General features: G+C 42.5%; 1 protein-coding gene across 1 annotated transcript; it reads right to left on the minus strand.

The window, feature by feature from the left end:
• Positions 1-3232: 3232 nt before the first annotated feature.
• LOC109674448 (leishmanolysin-like peptidase) lies at positions 3233-12204 on the minus strand. The gene is given in 5 exon segments (XM_074053332.1): positions 3233-4331; positions 4334-5246; positions 5704-5746; positions 9308-9456; positions 12010-12204. Coding segments are annotated over 5 exon segments (2346 nt in total). The 3' UTR covers positions 3233-3285.
• Between the last annotated feature and the right edge of the window lie 4533 nt (positions 12205-16737).

Here is a 16737-nt window from a genome sequence, read left to right on the forward strand (position 1 = left end):
CATTTTTATTAAGGTTGTTTTTTTCCCTAAGGAATATATTACACTTAAAGTTCAATACCATAAATAAAGAATAATTCTTAAATCTTCTACTTCATTAAAAATGTAAACATAAAAGAATTCACCACTCTCTCCTCAACCCTTAAACAAAACAAAACAAAACAGAATTTTCCTTTCACATAAGTTTGTTTTTCAGAATGAGAAGCACAGACTTTATTACAACATATTAGTCCTCCTGGGCTGCCAGGTCAGGGCAGGAATAACTAGTGCTCCTGTGAAGTGGGCTCTGGGCTGTGCCTAAAATCCATCTCCTCCTGCCAGCACTGCTCTGAGTTGGCTCTTCCCCGTCCATTCGGTGTCAAGGCATCGAGCAGGAGAGGCTGTGTGAGCACAGTACACAAGCTGGCACACTCCAGGAGGCGCACCAGGGCCAGCAATGACCCAGAATTCTGGATGAGTATTAGTCGTAGTACATGAAGGCTGGAAGAATTCTGAGAAATCATCTCAGTGTTTCACAACTGCCCTCTTCTAATACTAAAGACAACACTGAGAAAATTTTATGGAATATTTTGATATACGTACCTATTCATGTATCCTCCTAAAAGTATTTAAACTTCATAAAATTATGTTTCAACTTCAAATATTGATAAACTCTAAGCCAACTTAGGCTGAAAACTAATGTTGAGTATAATTTATAACATTTTTAGAATAGCCATTTGGTCTTAACAAAAATAAGAATCCTATAGGAAAAATGTAAGGGCACTGATTTTAAGAAATTAGCAAGGAAAAAGGATGTTTTTCCAGAGACTATGAGAGGAATCTACATCATGACTACCAAACTGCTTGCCAGTATCTTTAAAACTGTCAGCTCAAAGCTACTGACATGGCTTTTGATTCCTTCCTGTAAATTCTGTTCTTGAAAACCTGAGACAAATTCACTTCATATTTTTGACAACTGGGACCTTAAAGCACTCAGAATGACCAAATATGAACTGAAAACCGAGGTAGTCCGTTTCTATAAGCACTTGACCTTTTTTAATCCTGGGAGGGACTCCAGTCTACTGTCTCCAAATCAGCTGGCCCCTTCTTCTTCCCTGTTCCATGGCATTTCTACCACGCTGCAAACCACTTCTTGTACATAGGTAACTGCTAGTTTGTTTGTTTTTGCTAACAGGAAAGGACTAACCTGCCACAGAACACCAGCATTTAGCTATTTCATATTCTTTAGTTCATAGCTAAATTCTACACCAATACTTCTGCAATGAAAGCTCCAATTTTTAAGTCTCTGCTCCATTGTCGAATTGTAAGTGACTAAAATGCATATCTTAAAATTTCTTACATTCCAGTGTCCTGCTAGGTCTAGCTAAGTACACTATGCAGAACCAGTGAAGCCACCTCGTTCAAGCCGTACTGAAGAGACAGGAGACACAGATGCACTTTGTTACCAGGAACTCATGATTTCATGACATCACACTTCACTACTAAGTTTCATGTTTGTGCAGAGAAACCAGATTCCAAGCTTAATAAATATATGTACAAAAATGTCATCTATAATATTTTCTCCAGAAATTCATTAGTGCAAATATAATATATCAATAAAAAATAAAGCAAAAATATATTTCACGTATAAAAAGCACCACACTTGGAAACAGTACCACCTAAGTGGCATTACTGCACAACAGTCAATGGTCAAACCTTCCACCGAATCGCAAATGTACTATACCCATTTAGTTTTGGTGAAATTCTTTGTGCAACTTTTTAGGATGATTTGTAATTATAATATGTATATAAGTTAATTATACATTTCTTTAAAAATATACTCTTCACTTTTGTCTGGCCTCACACAACTTTAGGAATGTGGGACTGGTTGACCATTACTGTTAGCGTCCCTGTAGCTGATGGTGACTGTATGTTTGGGACTCTTGGCTTTTCACAATGACAAATACCTCCAACTTATACTGCATGCAAACACATATTTGAATTTCTGCATTTAAAAAATGATTTTCCTTTATTCTTGGGCTTTATCTTTGGTTCCAGTGCCAAAGAGCTAGAATTTCTCTTTAGCACCTGTGCTGCTTTGCTTACTTAGTACAATTTCTGAACTGGAGTGCTCAATACCTCTATGCTGAACAGAAGCAAGGGAGGGAGGGGAGCCTGTCCAGGTACGGTGTCTATAATGCCACAGGACATGACTGTCTTTAGAGAGAAAAACTGGACATACCCCATCATTAAAGAATTTCAAAGTTGAATTAACAAACGGGGTTGGTAAGTTTTGGTACCAGAGTAGAAATGCTTCACAGAATCTGTGTCAAATGCAGGAGGTAACAATTAAAGCAACAGCAATTTCCCAACTTCTGTGAATTGAGCAATAAATGGAGTCTAGTGGACAGGCTATATCCCAAACCTACATTTTGTTATTAGTAAAAAATTCAGACCACCTTGTTTTGATTTATACTTTTCTTCTAATGCATAAAATAATTTTTAGGCATTAAAAAGTCTTGCACATTACTATTGTGTGCAAAACACATAATTATGTTTTCTTCTGTTTGCATGACTTTAATGGTTTTACAGTGCATTTTACTCTCTCTGCTTCCATATTTTTCAAGTTGTTATTAAATTACTGGAGAATGCAGGTGGAAACTGATCTCTGACAAAAGTGAGGGAGTATGGAGGCCTACCAACATGCTGACAACAGTCTGTAGTGAACTGCCACACAACTGAAAAGGCAAGCATGGTTGAATATGGTATTTAGTGAAACGAACAATAAGAACAATGGCTTGGTGTACCATATACAGCCATTCCATTTAAAACAGGTACTACAGTGATGCACAAATCCTGATTTGATTATGTCCTGAAATCAAAGGATACTTCATACTTTGAGGACAAGATCCATAACTCACAATCTTGCAATAATCAGCTGCTGTATAAGTGACTATAGTGCTGGTGATGGACTTTCCCATCACTTTAGGTTAAGGAAAATGCTGAGGTATATAATCACTCTGAAAATTGCATCACATCCCATTTTCAAAGGAAAACTTCAGGGAGATCATGTATGCTGAAAATCAGAGACTTGGAGACACTTGTAATTCCTTCTCCTCTCCAAGCTCTGAGGCTTCTGTGTGGCTGATGAGGAGGGAAGCTTTGCTTCAGGGTCTGACAGTGATCAACACTTCCAAGCCAAAGTTAGGAATGCCACTTCTGCCATGTGTAAGGTTGGCACTCAGATTTTGTGCTTTGTTTCCAGGAACATGACATGAAGGAACATCTAGAGAATTAACTTTCCCATTCTTAGTGCCACACACACAGAAGAAATCCAGCCAGCAGAGGAAACAGATTGCCAAGCAGAAACCAGAGGGTGACCACCAGGCTAGAGGAACGGGAACAGAGATCCAGTGGAAGAGCTTGGGTCAGGTTCACAGCTGGAGGATCTGTTTCTGGCGGACATTGCTCACAGAAGTCCCTGCATGATGGGCAGAGCAGGTTTCCATCATGAATCCAGCCATTCATCTGAGGACGGACAGGGAGGACCTGCCCAGCCTGACTACACACATATGAGGTATCTTGAACCCAAACCTTCAGACCTTGGGGAGAACAAGAAACCTGATAACATCCACTCCCCCAGTCTGGGTAACTCAGCCTCCTCTCACATTTTTCCATGACAGATGCCGATTTCTGAATTAGACAAACTGAATGAGGTCCATATTTTTCAGCACCATAGTTTTTTAAAATTTCTGGTTGATTCTCCAATATTCTACAATCTGAGCTGTGCTGAAATTCACCACTTAAATGCCAACTGAATTCCTGACTGAAAGGGCAATAGTCAGCGATTTCTACTGAACCACCATAATAAGGCAAGTCTTCTGCAGGTATTCCACTGAGTTCATCAAAGTTCTGGTACTCTGGTGGTGAAGGTTTAAGGAACTTCTGTAGACCACACACCGCCACTGCTCTCTGGTCCTGTCTGCACGTTAACTGCAGTGGGTTACCTCTGAGCGTGTCACAGTAAGGGCTCAACACCTGCCTCTTTTGTCTTTGCTGATCAATCCAGAATTTACAGCTCTTCATGACAAAGTCACAGCCCATTCCTCGGCCCCAGTCTAACTTCTCAGCCATGCTGTAATTCGCTTCATACCAGCCAGTGTCCTCCATTAATGCCAGTGTGATTCGAGAGAGGACTCGGTTCTGGGTGTGAGAACCAGTCATTGCTTCATTCTCTAATAGCCGTTTTTCCCAATGGTTTAGTTCAGTGCCCATATCACCTTGGTTTTCAAGCTCCATTCCTTCCAGAACTGGACAATTAAAGTGTTTTTGTGCTTCATCGACAACACGAGGTATACTAGGAGATACACGGTATTATGAATTATCCTATTATCTGGAACATTCCATAATCGCTCCATTTTTCGAACTACTTTATCACTTCACTGATATAATCCAAGACTGGAATTAAAAGGGGGGAGGCCATCTGCAAACTTTGAAGTCAGAGGATTTCCACTTTGATCATGATAGAATGCAAACAGTCCAGCAGAGAAACCCAGGGCATGAATAATCTCATGTTTCACTGTGTACAGCATCCCAATAAATTCCTGACGCTGGGTGGAGATCATATTTGGACACAGGTTAGCATATCCTGCTATTGGCCTGTCCATTTTTGCTTCTTGCTGACAATAGGCTGCATAAGAGATGATGTTTTCATGGCTGCATCTCTCTGTGGCCAGAGCGCCAACATAAAGAACAAAGTCTGCATCCTGGACACCGTCTTGGTCCAGCACACCCACCGCTCCGCGGGGCCACTTCCCCCCTCTGCAGACCCTGCATTGCTGGAGATGCTCCTCGGGCACTATAACTGGGCCGCATTTTGTGTGTGCTGCACATTCCCCAGTACAGTACCTATGAGGGTCATTTTCTTTCCGTAGGTATTGGTTTGTTGCACATTGTCTGCTTAGCAAGATAGTGCCAGCTGGTCTACGAACTTGAAAAGTCTTCTCTAAATAAGAAATGGCTTGTGGGAAAAGTTTGTTCTTTACAAGATACTTTTTCTCAGGGAGCAACTCTTCAATACTTTTATCATACACAGTTTTGATTCTTAAATGCTCATTAACATCTATTTTGACAACATGATTTGTCTTAAGATGAACCATATTTATGACCTCGGAGTCAGAAGGAACGTGGTGGCAACAAGGAGGCGAACTGCTCAGGGCGACGGAAACAGACGCGGCGCTTCGACTGCTTGATTTTAAAATTGTCCTTTCCTGAGGAAATGTCAAGAAACTTCAGGAAAATAATCTATCTTGGATAGGTCCAGTGTAGGAGTGTCAGGGAGTTTGAGAACCTGTGGCAAGGCAGAGTTTCATCATCCTCGGAAAGCTGCGGAAGAGCTGACGTCACCTTTTGTGTACAGGTGACCACAGCAGAATGTGACAGGGCACAACACAGCTGGTGGAGGTTCCCAGCACATTGTTCAGGAGGAATCACAACTTCGTACTTCAGGTAATAGTTCCCAGCTGTGGATACAAGATAGTTGCCTTCAGGTATTTTAATAAAAATAGCTGAGGATCTATACCAGAAAAGTAAGTCAGATCCCTACAGGGGGTCTTGGCATGATAGCAATGTTAAAGTGCCCAAGTTGGGGCTGAGAACTACAGGACTAGAGGAAGTTGATTCCTTCAAGGTGAGGACACTCATCTGGCTTAGAGACACACAGCTCACCTGGTACTGAGCAGGAAGGATCTGCGTGCCTCCAGGCTCCTCCCTGTGACAATGCAATGATGACAGTAGTGAAATGTGAAGCTTTTCTAGTTCTTTTGCTTATGCTCACTGGTGATGTGCACCACAACACACCTAGGTTCACGCATCACACCTGGGCCTCCAATTCAATGAGTCATTATGACTCTCTGCTATCAGCTGGCCAGGCAAATGTGGATTTCAGGGGGCCCTTGGTTGGCTCATTCATTGGCCTCTATCTTTTGGGAGAAGAAAAGATCCCCACTGTGTCTCATGGTATGAATTTGTACCATGGTGCCTGGGTTTCCCTTCTACCTTTACTCCCAGTTATGCTGACATCTGGGGACACATGAGTGTTGAGAAAGGAATCTGATAGAGTGACACTCCTTTCTTCCAGGATAGAGACACTCTTCAGCTTTCATAATTTTCCCTGCCTCCATGTGCTGACCCACACCCTGGACCAACCTTTCAGGCAGAGAATCTGAACATTTCCTTGTTATCTCTTTCTTCTCTTTGCCAGCTTTCTACCTTTCCTGACAGCAATACTTCCCTTTGTAGACTCCCTCTCCCCTGCTCCATGCTCTAAGTGAATTGGGATGCAGGCAAGAAGGACAGGATCCAGCTGGTCCTCACTACATTCTGGTGGACTGGCCTGAGTTATCCTTCCAGTTGCCAGCCACTTGGGTGACTCCTAACTTCCATCCCTCATTACTTCTTTCATTCCTGCTCTCTCCCTTTCTTTCTTCTTTCCACAAATATAAAGAGGACATGAAGCTAAGTATTCAAGAGAGGATAGTGCACACAATGCAGCTCTGGTGAGGGTAGCAGACCAAGGTTGATAGTGACAGGACTGGTGACAGATATCTGCGAATGTGTGTGCTGTATGCTAAGGAGGCCCAGGAGGGTACTGGTCCACACATGGGTCTAGAGAAATTGTAGCCAAAACTGAGTCCTAAAGGGTGAATTGAGGGAAGGTGAGGAATGTTCCAGGTATAGGAAATAGGAAATAAATGGCAGCATGTGAATTCAGAAATTTAAAATACTGTGGGCTGATTGGAACTTACTGAGATACTAAGCGTGACTGGGGAGTTGAGCAGGGATTTTGGTATGAGGGTTTGCAGGACATGTCGGGGAGTTTGGGGATAACCATGAGGACAGGTGGATGAATTTTAGGCAGTCAAGAGAGCTTAGCCTATGGAAGGTTCAGTCTGGCTGCTGAGGAATGTGCATCAGCACCTACCACATAGTGCTCATCCTGCCACTAGGACCACCTGGCCTTGGTTCTGACTTCTTTGTGTTGCTCTTAGATCAAAATCAATTGCTGACTCCATGGCCAGGGGCTGGGTCTTGGCTTTGCTCTCTGCAGACCACCTCCCTGGGCTCAGTCTTTCTCACTGTCATTTCCTGTTACTATGTTCTATGTAGCCAGGCACTCTCTCTATGAAGCCTCACTCTGCAGGGTCCACAATCAGTTGGCCTTGCTCTGTCAAGGTAAAGCTTTCCCTCTCTTTTCTGTGCCATGCAGACCTGGATGGTGAGTCACAGCATTGCTCTGGCTGATTTAACAATGGAGCAACGCTCACACACAAGCCTGACCCTTCTTTCTTTGCTGCCCTGTGTTTCGGTGCAGAGACTTACACATACTGATGGATAAAGAAAATATAATACAACATGATATTAGAAACACACATAAATGGAATATTATTTTAGCTATAAAGAAGGATGGAAAATGGATGGAACAGGGAATCATTATGTTGAATGAAGTAAGCCAGACTAAGAAAGACAAATACCACACGTTCTTTCCCATATATGGAATCTATACCTAATAAATGAATGACATGAGTATAAAATGAGGGGACAGACTAGGGGTGGGCACCAGTGGGAGTGGGAGTGGGGAGGGTGAAGGGAAAGGGTGGGAGTAAATATGATGAAAATACTTCATAGGCATGTCTGAAAATACAATAATGAAACCTGTTAAAAATTGTTCTAAGTGTGTGTGGGGGGGTGTAGGGGACATAAGAAAGATTAATAGAAATGGTGAATTTGATCAAAGTACATTATATGCACACATGGAAATATCACAGTGAAACCCCTTACAGTTAGTATGTGCTAAGAGGGGAGAGAGAAAGAGAGAAAGAGAGAGAGAGAGAAAGAGAGAGAGAGAGAGAGAGAGAGAGAGAGAGAGAGAGAGTGAGAGAGAGAAGTTCCAAGATATGAGAAGGTGATAGTTTCAAGGTCTTCATGGCAGACTTAAGCCAGAGATTCTGTGCTCCAGCTCCATCTAAGTTTTCAAGAAAGAGGTTAAAACCTGCCCTTGGAAGTTCAAATGGTGGAGTAAAAGCCTGCTCCTGTGAGAAGAGAGTATGAAGTATGAAATCATTCCCCAGCTGCTCTTAACACCCCAGGCTATAACCAGAAGCAAATATCCTGCATTCCAGGACCATCTGGTAAGCTCTTGTCTCCCACCTTTCTTCTAAGATATGACAGGAGTTCCTTAGCTCTTAGTCTTAGGGCAACTCTTAAATATCTTGAAGCAGCTTCCTAGGGGCTTTAATGGAAGACAGCACATAGATAACTTCCTACCTTGCAAATCTTGGAACACCTGAGACTTGGTAGAAGCCCAAAATCCTTTGTAACTTTCCACCAAAGGGAGGAGTATGGAGGGTCCATTTCATCCTTCTCTGCCAAGTCAATAGCAAGTGCAATCTTCAGCAGATTTTTTTAACTTGGGCAGATTTCCATTTCCTTGTCTAAATTCTGAATGCTTACACATACCTCACTGTAAATCAGGTGTACAATGTAGAAAACGGTTATAATTCCTGGTCTACTTACATTGTGATTGCCACAATGATTCTCACTGTCATCATTTATTAAGAAATGGAGAGCTAGAAGTGACATCATGAATTAATACAAGTCATATATTTTGTGGGTTAGGGAGGATATGACAAAAGTGGCTCAGACTGGAAACCCATTCAGAGTTCACCATTGACTTGTTATTTGATCATAGGCAAATTTCTCAAACCTTAGTAGGAATACTCAAAGTCCATGCTGACTCCCTGGCTGATTTGAATAGAGTTTCTTCATGCAGAAGCTGTGTGGCTCTGAGTAAGCGACTTCACATCTCTGAACTTAGCTGTCTCATCTGTAGAATGGGCATATTCATGCCACTCCATAGATGAACTGAGACAAATGCACAGAAGTGCTTGGCATGAAAACTGTACAGAAAAAGCATTCAGTAAGCTCCAAGTAGCTAATGCCAAATCTTGGGTTTTGAATATGCCCTACAGGTCCATGTGTTCGCTGTATCACAAGACATGGTAGACTCTTCTGTGAATGGTTTTGCTTCACTACAAGTTCCCACCATGTTGTGGGACCTTCCTGTAGAACCCCCAAGCAATGGGGTGCTCAACTGTGGGCTGGAGCCTCCAAAACAAGTCTTTTCTCCTTGTAAGTTAATTATCTCAGATATTTTGCTATAGCAAGATAAATCCTACTAACACTGGGGTGATTGCTGGGTATGCCTTGAGACTGTGCCTGGTTCCTGGGAGGTGAGCACCTGAATTCATCTGAACCTAGATGCTGGACTGACCTAGTCTGAGTGTACATCACACTGGTCCAGGCTGTGCTGGTGCTTCTGCACTGCTCAGAAACTTGCCTGTGAGTTACCACCGAGACCCCCATGCCCTCACTGAGCTTTGATGGGGTAGACCGCTCCTCTGAGTGAATTCTCAGACTTATCTGGGACAAGCACGTTTACCTGCAGGTTAGAAACATGACAGCCTCCAATGCAGTCACCTGTAGAGTAACCTGAAGGTGATCTAATATAGATTTAGCATCCCAGGGGCAGGAAGCCTGGAAGCCTCATGCTGACCCGGCATGCAGTCACCCGGAGGTCTGTTCTTGTTTTCCCAGGTGTGGCAAGGGCTTGTTTCTCCCTAGAGTGGGGGAGGTAGCAGAGGACCCTGGTGAACTATGTAACTTCCAGGGGTCTCAGTTTCCTTGGCTAAGAAATAAGCGATCATGTTCAACTAGGGTCTTTTGAAGAAGATGATTTTCTGAATGTTGTGGAGCAGGATTTTGGAAATAAATACAAAAGAGTAAAAATAGTATTTTGAGCCATTACAACATTCTTGTGAAGCTGTGTGGCTTATGGTAACTTAAAAAGAGTGTTCTGAAGGGTCGTCTCATTTCATAAAAGCCCATCTCCTTGGTTTATTGTTGCAGTGCCTCCACAGAGAATGTCATCCAAGGTGGTAAGTTCTTGCCCTGGGAAGTCCGAGTCACCTGACTAGGCTGCAGCAGCAGGAGGGAGGGCTGGACTTGGAGAATGTCCAGTGGGGTTACCATATTCAACTCCCCAGCACAGTGTTGTCACTGGGGTGGGATCAGGTGGTAATATGTCACCTCCAGAGATGGGTGATGAGAAAGGTCTCTACCTTCTTTTGTTGCTAATCTGCATTCAAGGATTCCAGGAGGTGAGGAAGACATGTGTGGCTGCCTTTGTCGGGAGAGTCCAGGGTCAGGGACACTGAGCTGTGTAAGGGACTGCTTCACATGTGTGTAGTTTAAAACTCCAGGCTACAATTGTGCAGTGAATCATCTCATGTAAATGTGTGCATGTATATGCATGTGCGTATTTTGATCACTGAGTTACTCTACAAACGTGATATTCAAATCTGGTAAGTATTATTTCTACATTCAAAAACAATCTGAAATCACTTTAGCTATGTCTTATTTGAATTAAGAAGATTTAAATATTAGATAACAAAATGACTCACCCATATAGTCTATTCAATACTGTATCATTCACAAATGATATATGCTTTGTCATTTGAAATCAATAAATATCTATGGCCAAATTATAAAGTGGTGCCTGAGGCACTGTGTGGACAACCAGGATCAAGAATTCAGAATGAGCATTTTTCATGCTCACCATCCCTGGTCATAAAGGAAATGCAAATCAAACCACACTAAGATTCCACCTCACCCCTGTTAAAATGGCTATCATCAAGAACATGACCAACAACAAATGTTGGCAAGGATATGGGGAAAAAGGAACCCTCATACACTGCTGGTGGGAACGTAAGCTAGTACAATCACTTCTGAAAACAATATGGAGGCTTATTAAAAAAACTAAACATAGATCTGCCAAATGAAACAGTAATCCCACTTCTAGGCATATACCCAAAGGAATGTGACTGAGGTTACTCCAGAGGCATCAGCACACCCATGTTTATTGCAGCACTATTCACAATACCAAGTTATGGAAACAGCCAAGATGCCCCACTACTAACAAATGGATTAAGAAGATGTGGTATTTATACACAATGAAATTTTACTCAGCCACAAAGAATGAAATTTTGTCATTTGCAAGTAAACGTATGGAACTAAAGAACATCATCTTAAGCGAAGTTAGCCAGGCTCAAAAATCACATGTTCTCCCTCATGCAGATTATAGACTCAAAGCAAATGCAGTAATATTATTGTACATGGATCATATACTAAGGAGAGAACATACATGGGAGAAAGAGGGAAAGGAAAGGAAACCTAAAACTTGAATGTGGTTGATGTGCTCATTGTAGAGGAGTGAATAAGGTAATCTTAAACTGGCATAGGTCACTATGGGAAGGTGACTGGGAAGTAGTGAAGAGATCTGTTAGAAATGAACCAATGTGGGTTGCAATATTCAAGTGCATGGAAGCAAGGCTATGACTCTCTCTGTGTAGCTATCTTTATCCAAAACTAGAAAAAACATTATGTCTTTCTTATTATCTCTTATGTTTTCTCTTCAACAAAATCGAAGAAGAGGGCAGAACAGATTCTGCCTGGAAGCAGGGGTTGGGGAGCTTGTGGAGTGAGGAGGGGAGGTGGCACAATGTATATACATGTAAGTAAGTGTAAAAATGATAAAATAAAAGGAGAACTCAGGTGATTGATTCCTAGTTCAGTGCTCTTTCCACACCACTGTGCTGCTGTCAGAGAGGACATTTTATTAATTGAGCTCCTATAGGTCCCCCTTTGTCTAAAACTCTGAGACTGAGCATAAGAGGGCAGTGGGCAGCAGTGTGCAATGCTGTCAGAGGCAGATGCTCTGTGCAGAGTCTCAGGATCCAAGTGGACTCTTTACAGCTTCTCCAGTCTTTGTTCTTTTAGTTCTGATGCCTCCCATGGTAGTGGGCAGGTAAACTCCTTGGTAACTAGTGAACTGTGTGATCCTGTGAAAACTTGTAGGTTACTGTGCTCCATTTTGAAATGGCATAAGAGAGGAATGCTAATAAGGCCTTTTCCCACTTTCTGACTGGCGATAGAAGAGAAGAGGAAGAGGTGTGGCAACTCTGGAGTGTGGCGGACAAAGACAAGGATTTGGAATTCTGATTGTGACAAGGATATGCCTACAGTCACAGGGAAACTCCTGGGGTTTTTGGTGATCCCTTCTTCAGCCCATGGGTCAGAAAGAATGACAGCAGGGTACTGAAGAAGACCCATGTTTGAGGCTTGGATTAATTAACTTATTCATGTGACTCACATTTATTTTTTTTGGATGGTCACTAAAGTTATAAATACTCATATTTTTAAATACCAGGCCCTGTACTTGAGGGTCAAAGTCTAATGGGAGTAATATGCATGTAAATAGGTAAGAGGAGTCAAAATGACAAATCCTGTAACAGAGATAGCAATTGATTCTGCCAGGCAGGTGTGTGGGCAAAGGGACAGGAAAGTGAAGAGTGGAGGTGACATTGAGCTAGTTTGAGTGTGGGAAAGAGGCAGCTGTTCTTCCTAGTTACTGTACCATCACAGGAGAGGTTGACGATACTTAGAAGAAAGAGGGGCTGGGGGTGGGGAAGATACAAAGATTTGCTGAGTATAACATTGATACTGGACTAAGCCAAGTCCCTTTGCCTCTGATGGGCTTCCCAGAGCACCAGACCCCCACCAGGAATACCACAACCCCTTCTGGGGTCTGACAGTTAATCTTATCCAAAGAAGAGGCTTGCAAACTCCTGGTTTCCGGGCATGTGTTCCCAGTTTCCTGACCAAGTGTTGAAACTGTCTCAGAGCCAGGACAGGGCAAGTAAATCCCCAAGAAGAAGTTCTGGTGTTGAGGTCAGCTGGAAGGAAGGAATCACTGCTTTCTATTTGTATGCTCACTTATGATGTATCAAGGCTCTGGGAAGGCAGCCAAGGCAGTACAAGTAAGTGTGAACCATGACTGGAAGAACCCACAATCCTGCTTTGAGTCCCTGCAATTCTGCCTCCTGGCCTGGCCACCCAGGGTGCTCAGCTGTGGTCACAACTCCAGAGCAAGAGCTGCAGGAAGCATGCTGACTCTACTCTTATCTGCAGCTTTGAGTTTTGGTGCAGCTGGGTTCTGCTCCCAGATAAGAAAGATGCACCCTGAAGCTGTAATAAACACCTTGAATGATTCAGTTTGAACTGAATTTACTTCCAGTGAATGGTTAATCTGTGCAGGACAGAGATGAATGAGACAGTACAGTTAGTGCTGAAAAATTCAGGCTAGAAGTGTAGGTAATCTTGCAGCAATTCCAGCAGCTTCAAAAAGCAAGGACATCATTTCCAGACATTGGCGGTGGCCGTCCACCCTCTGGTGGTGTTTGTGGTGTTGATGAGCTGAACACCTGGTCAAGGTTGTTTCTTGGTTGGAAAAATAAACATCACTTTTGAGATCCATATTGTCGTAGGACCACACCAGGACTTTCTAAGGATGAAAATCAATCCTCTATTTTCACATATATGGAAACAGATAACATGGAGATGAGAAATTTGCCCAATATTCCACAGGAACAGAACAAGAACCTGAATCCTGTCCTTGGGGCTCATTCAAGTCTCTGCGCACTTCTAGCCAGCTCATCTGCACACCTCGTGGGGACACTTTTCATAGGATAAAGTAAAGAACAGATCGCCTCTAAAGTGACCACTGAGCAATTCCTGGAGATCCCCTCTGCCACACCCATTCTCCCATCTTCCCTTTACATGTGCCTGTGATAAGCCTGCACACTCAGGCAGCAAGGCTGTGGGTGCCTCTTCTCTACTGTGTCTGACTGAGGGGTACAAACACATCTTCAGAGAAGTTCCACAGTACAGCAAGAAAACATTTTCCACCATGTAGACGCTGAGTCCACTTTAAAATATTAAACTGCACAGTGTAAGTGTAGTGCAGGGCCGTGTGCAAATCCCTGGTGGCTGCTCCTCCACTCTGCCATGTTTCTTTTCAGGCTCTCACCTGACAATGACAAGGAGGAAGGCTGTGGGTTGGGCCCTCTCATCACCTCTCTTGGTGGGGAGTCCTCTCTAGGATCACTGTGGACATGTGACTCTGCAGCCACAGGCTGACAAGCTGTGTTGGTTCCTGGGAAAGCTTGCCAGCTCCCTCCTTTAAGTGTGAGGAGAATGAGACACAAAGCAAGGCTGCTGGCTAATGGCTCTTGTTCAGTGGAAGAGTTACAGCGGGGCTGCAGCTCCTTGTGCTACAGACTTTGACCCCCAACCCCTTCGGGTCACATTTCAGGGGAGCAGATGTCTTGGGCTTGGAGTATGGTGCTTCTGGCTGTGAATGCATCTTCATGCTCCAAGGCAGGAGTTTTGTTGTGTTTCGCTCAGGAGCAGAGGCAGAGCCCGGGTCAGAACCCTTCCCAGACAAGCATTTGCACCAGGAATGAAGCAAGTACTCTACCTTCCAAAGAGAAGAGGGGGCTCTGTAGAGATGCCTGTGTCTCCACTCTGCACATTCCAGCACCCTTTCTGATTACAATTATAAAATTAACAAAACAAAGCAAAATAAAAGCAGGAGTGAGTTTAGGAGAAGATGGAGACAGGTCAAAGGCATAACACCAACACTTCATTGGAAATTGAGGTGGGAATCGAGATAGGAAACCCAAAGCAGGTTCAGTGAATTCATAAGCAACCCGATTCAGTCAGGTGATAGAAATATGGAAATGAGATCTTGTATAAAATTACCTGTTATCCTAGAAAAACTTAAAAAGTGGTCTCTTACATGTCAGTATATTTGCCTAGATTTTCTGTAGTCTTCACTGTAACATACATCAAGTAACGTTCATTACTCTTGAGGTGACTGACTCAAATGCATGGTGTAACATCAACTTTGAGCAGGATCCAGAGAAAAACAAAAGAATAAGAGGTGTTAAGGGTTTGGGAGTCTTCACACCCATGGTCTTATATGCTTCAAGAGTTCAGAATGCACTTTTTAGAAATAAAAGAAGGAACACTTGATTAGGCACACCAAGAGTCCTGTTAATGAATTGCTTTCCATGGGCCAATTTAATTCATGTTATGATTTTCATTTTTCTTCCAACCCCAAAATGGAAGTGCTTAAGCCTTATTACATATTCTTATGACTATAATCTAGGAATGAATGTTTGAAAACAATAGAAGTCTATTTAAATATGACCTATTGGTATTGCTATTGAGGAAGCTGTGGAAAAAGGGATAAGGCTTATTATGGTCTGGGTGAGTGAGTAGGAAGAGGTTAATGTTGGGTTTGATGTGAATGATGTCATTACATTTAAGCAGGGCTGTTGATTGGCTGCATTTCTATCTCTCAAGAAATAAGGTTTGGAGCTTAGTTTCTACTCTATCCCCAGGTCTGAGTAGGTAATACATACTACTGTAATAAGGAGGACATGGGGAAAGGAAGTGGAATATTACACAACCTTGAAACTCCTTAAGAAAAGAAATGGTGAGGTAAGGAGGATTTCAAGAAAATTCTTTCATCAGATCTTTACTTTTGGGGTTAGAGTCATTGAACAAATATTTTTTGAGCATCTATGGTCAGCCACACATTCTTTTAAACCTTAGGGATGCTTCAAGATCTCTGCCTTTCAGAAGATTACATTTTAGTTTCCAGTTGTTTCATCCTGTGGACTCTCATTTTCTTCCTCACTTACGGATGGTATACAACATCTGTTCCAGGGATCAGAGCAAAGGTCACCCTTTTCTTCACCAGAATAGCAGAAAAAAAGTCTGCATTTCCCATGCTGCATGAGACAGATAGTATTTCTAATTCCAGGTGGAACATCTCCTGCAGATTCAACAGAATAGGGTTGATATTTAATTCATACAGTGCAGAGATCAAGTAATAACCCCAGCCCACAGCCCAACTCTAAGAGTTTACACAATATTCTTACTAAGCTAAGTGTCTTGGGACAAGTCTGAATTTCACTGAACTTTGGCTTCTTACCTTTGAAGCAGAAAAAATATGTCTCCCAATGCTAACAGGAGGATCAACAGCATGTTCTGTGCAAGATCACCTGGCCCACAATAGGTCCTAAGAAAATGCTAACCATGACATCAAGGTTCTCCAGACTCCTGGAGATCGATGTGCATTGAGGGAGACCCAGAATGGAACAATGGGAGGTGAGTCTTGGTATTCAGGAAAATTATAAATAGTTCTGATTCTCAGCTTATGGCACAATTTTTAGTTTTATTCCTACAATGGAAAACTTGTGGGTTGTAAGTCCAACACAACCACCTAAAGCTCCCATAAGGAAAGTACTTGGGAAAAGATATGGTTAAAAAAAGATCTTACTTATGTCAGATCTACAAATGATACATATCATGATGGGGGAAAGTGTAAGGGAGAGTAATAGAACAATGGAATCTGTTGAAACTATTTTAAGAAGGGAATTGGGAGATGAGGGAGAGTGATATTGGGGGTAAACCTAATCGAGGTACATTATAAGCATATATAAAAATGTTACAGTGAATCTGCCCTGCACAACTCATACATGCTAATACAAATGTTTAAGAAAAACCAACAATAATGACACAGTATTAGTCTTTCATGATCATATAAACATGTACAATATCTTAGCTCCAAACATAGACTACTCAAGGATCCTGTGTCACTTCATCCCTACAGTGGCTTGAGGGGACAGCAGCATGAAGTCATGGACTACATCTTTAGTAAAGATAGAGGAATACCAGTTAAGGGTTTGGGGATCTGGATTCCAGACTTCTTCAAATAACTCATTTTCTCTCCCT

Source organism: Castor canadensis, chromosome 14 (assembly GCF_047511655.1).
Source record: "Castor canadensis chromosome 14, mCasCan1.hap1v2, whole genome shotgun sequence".
Classification (NCBI taxonomy): domain Eukaryota; kingdom Metazoa; phylum Chordata; class Mammalia; order Rodentia; family Castoridae; genus Castor; species Castor canadensis.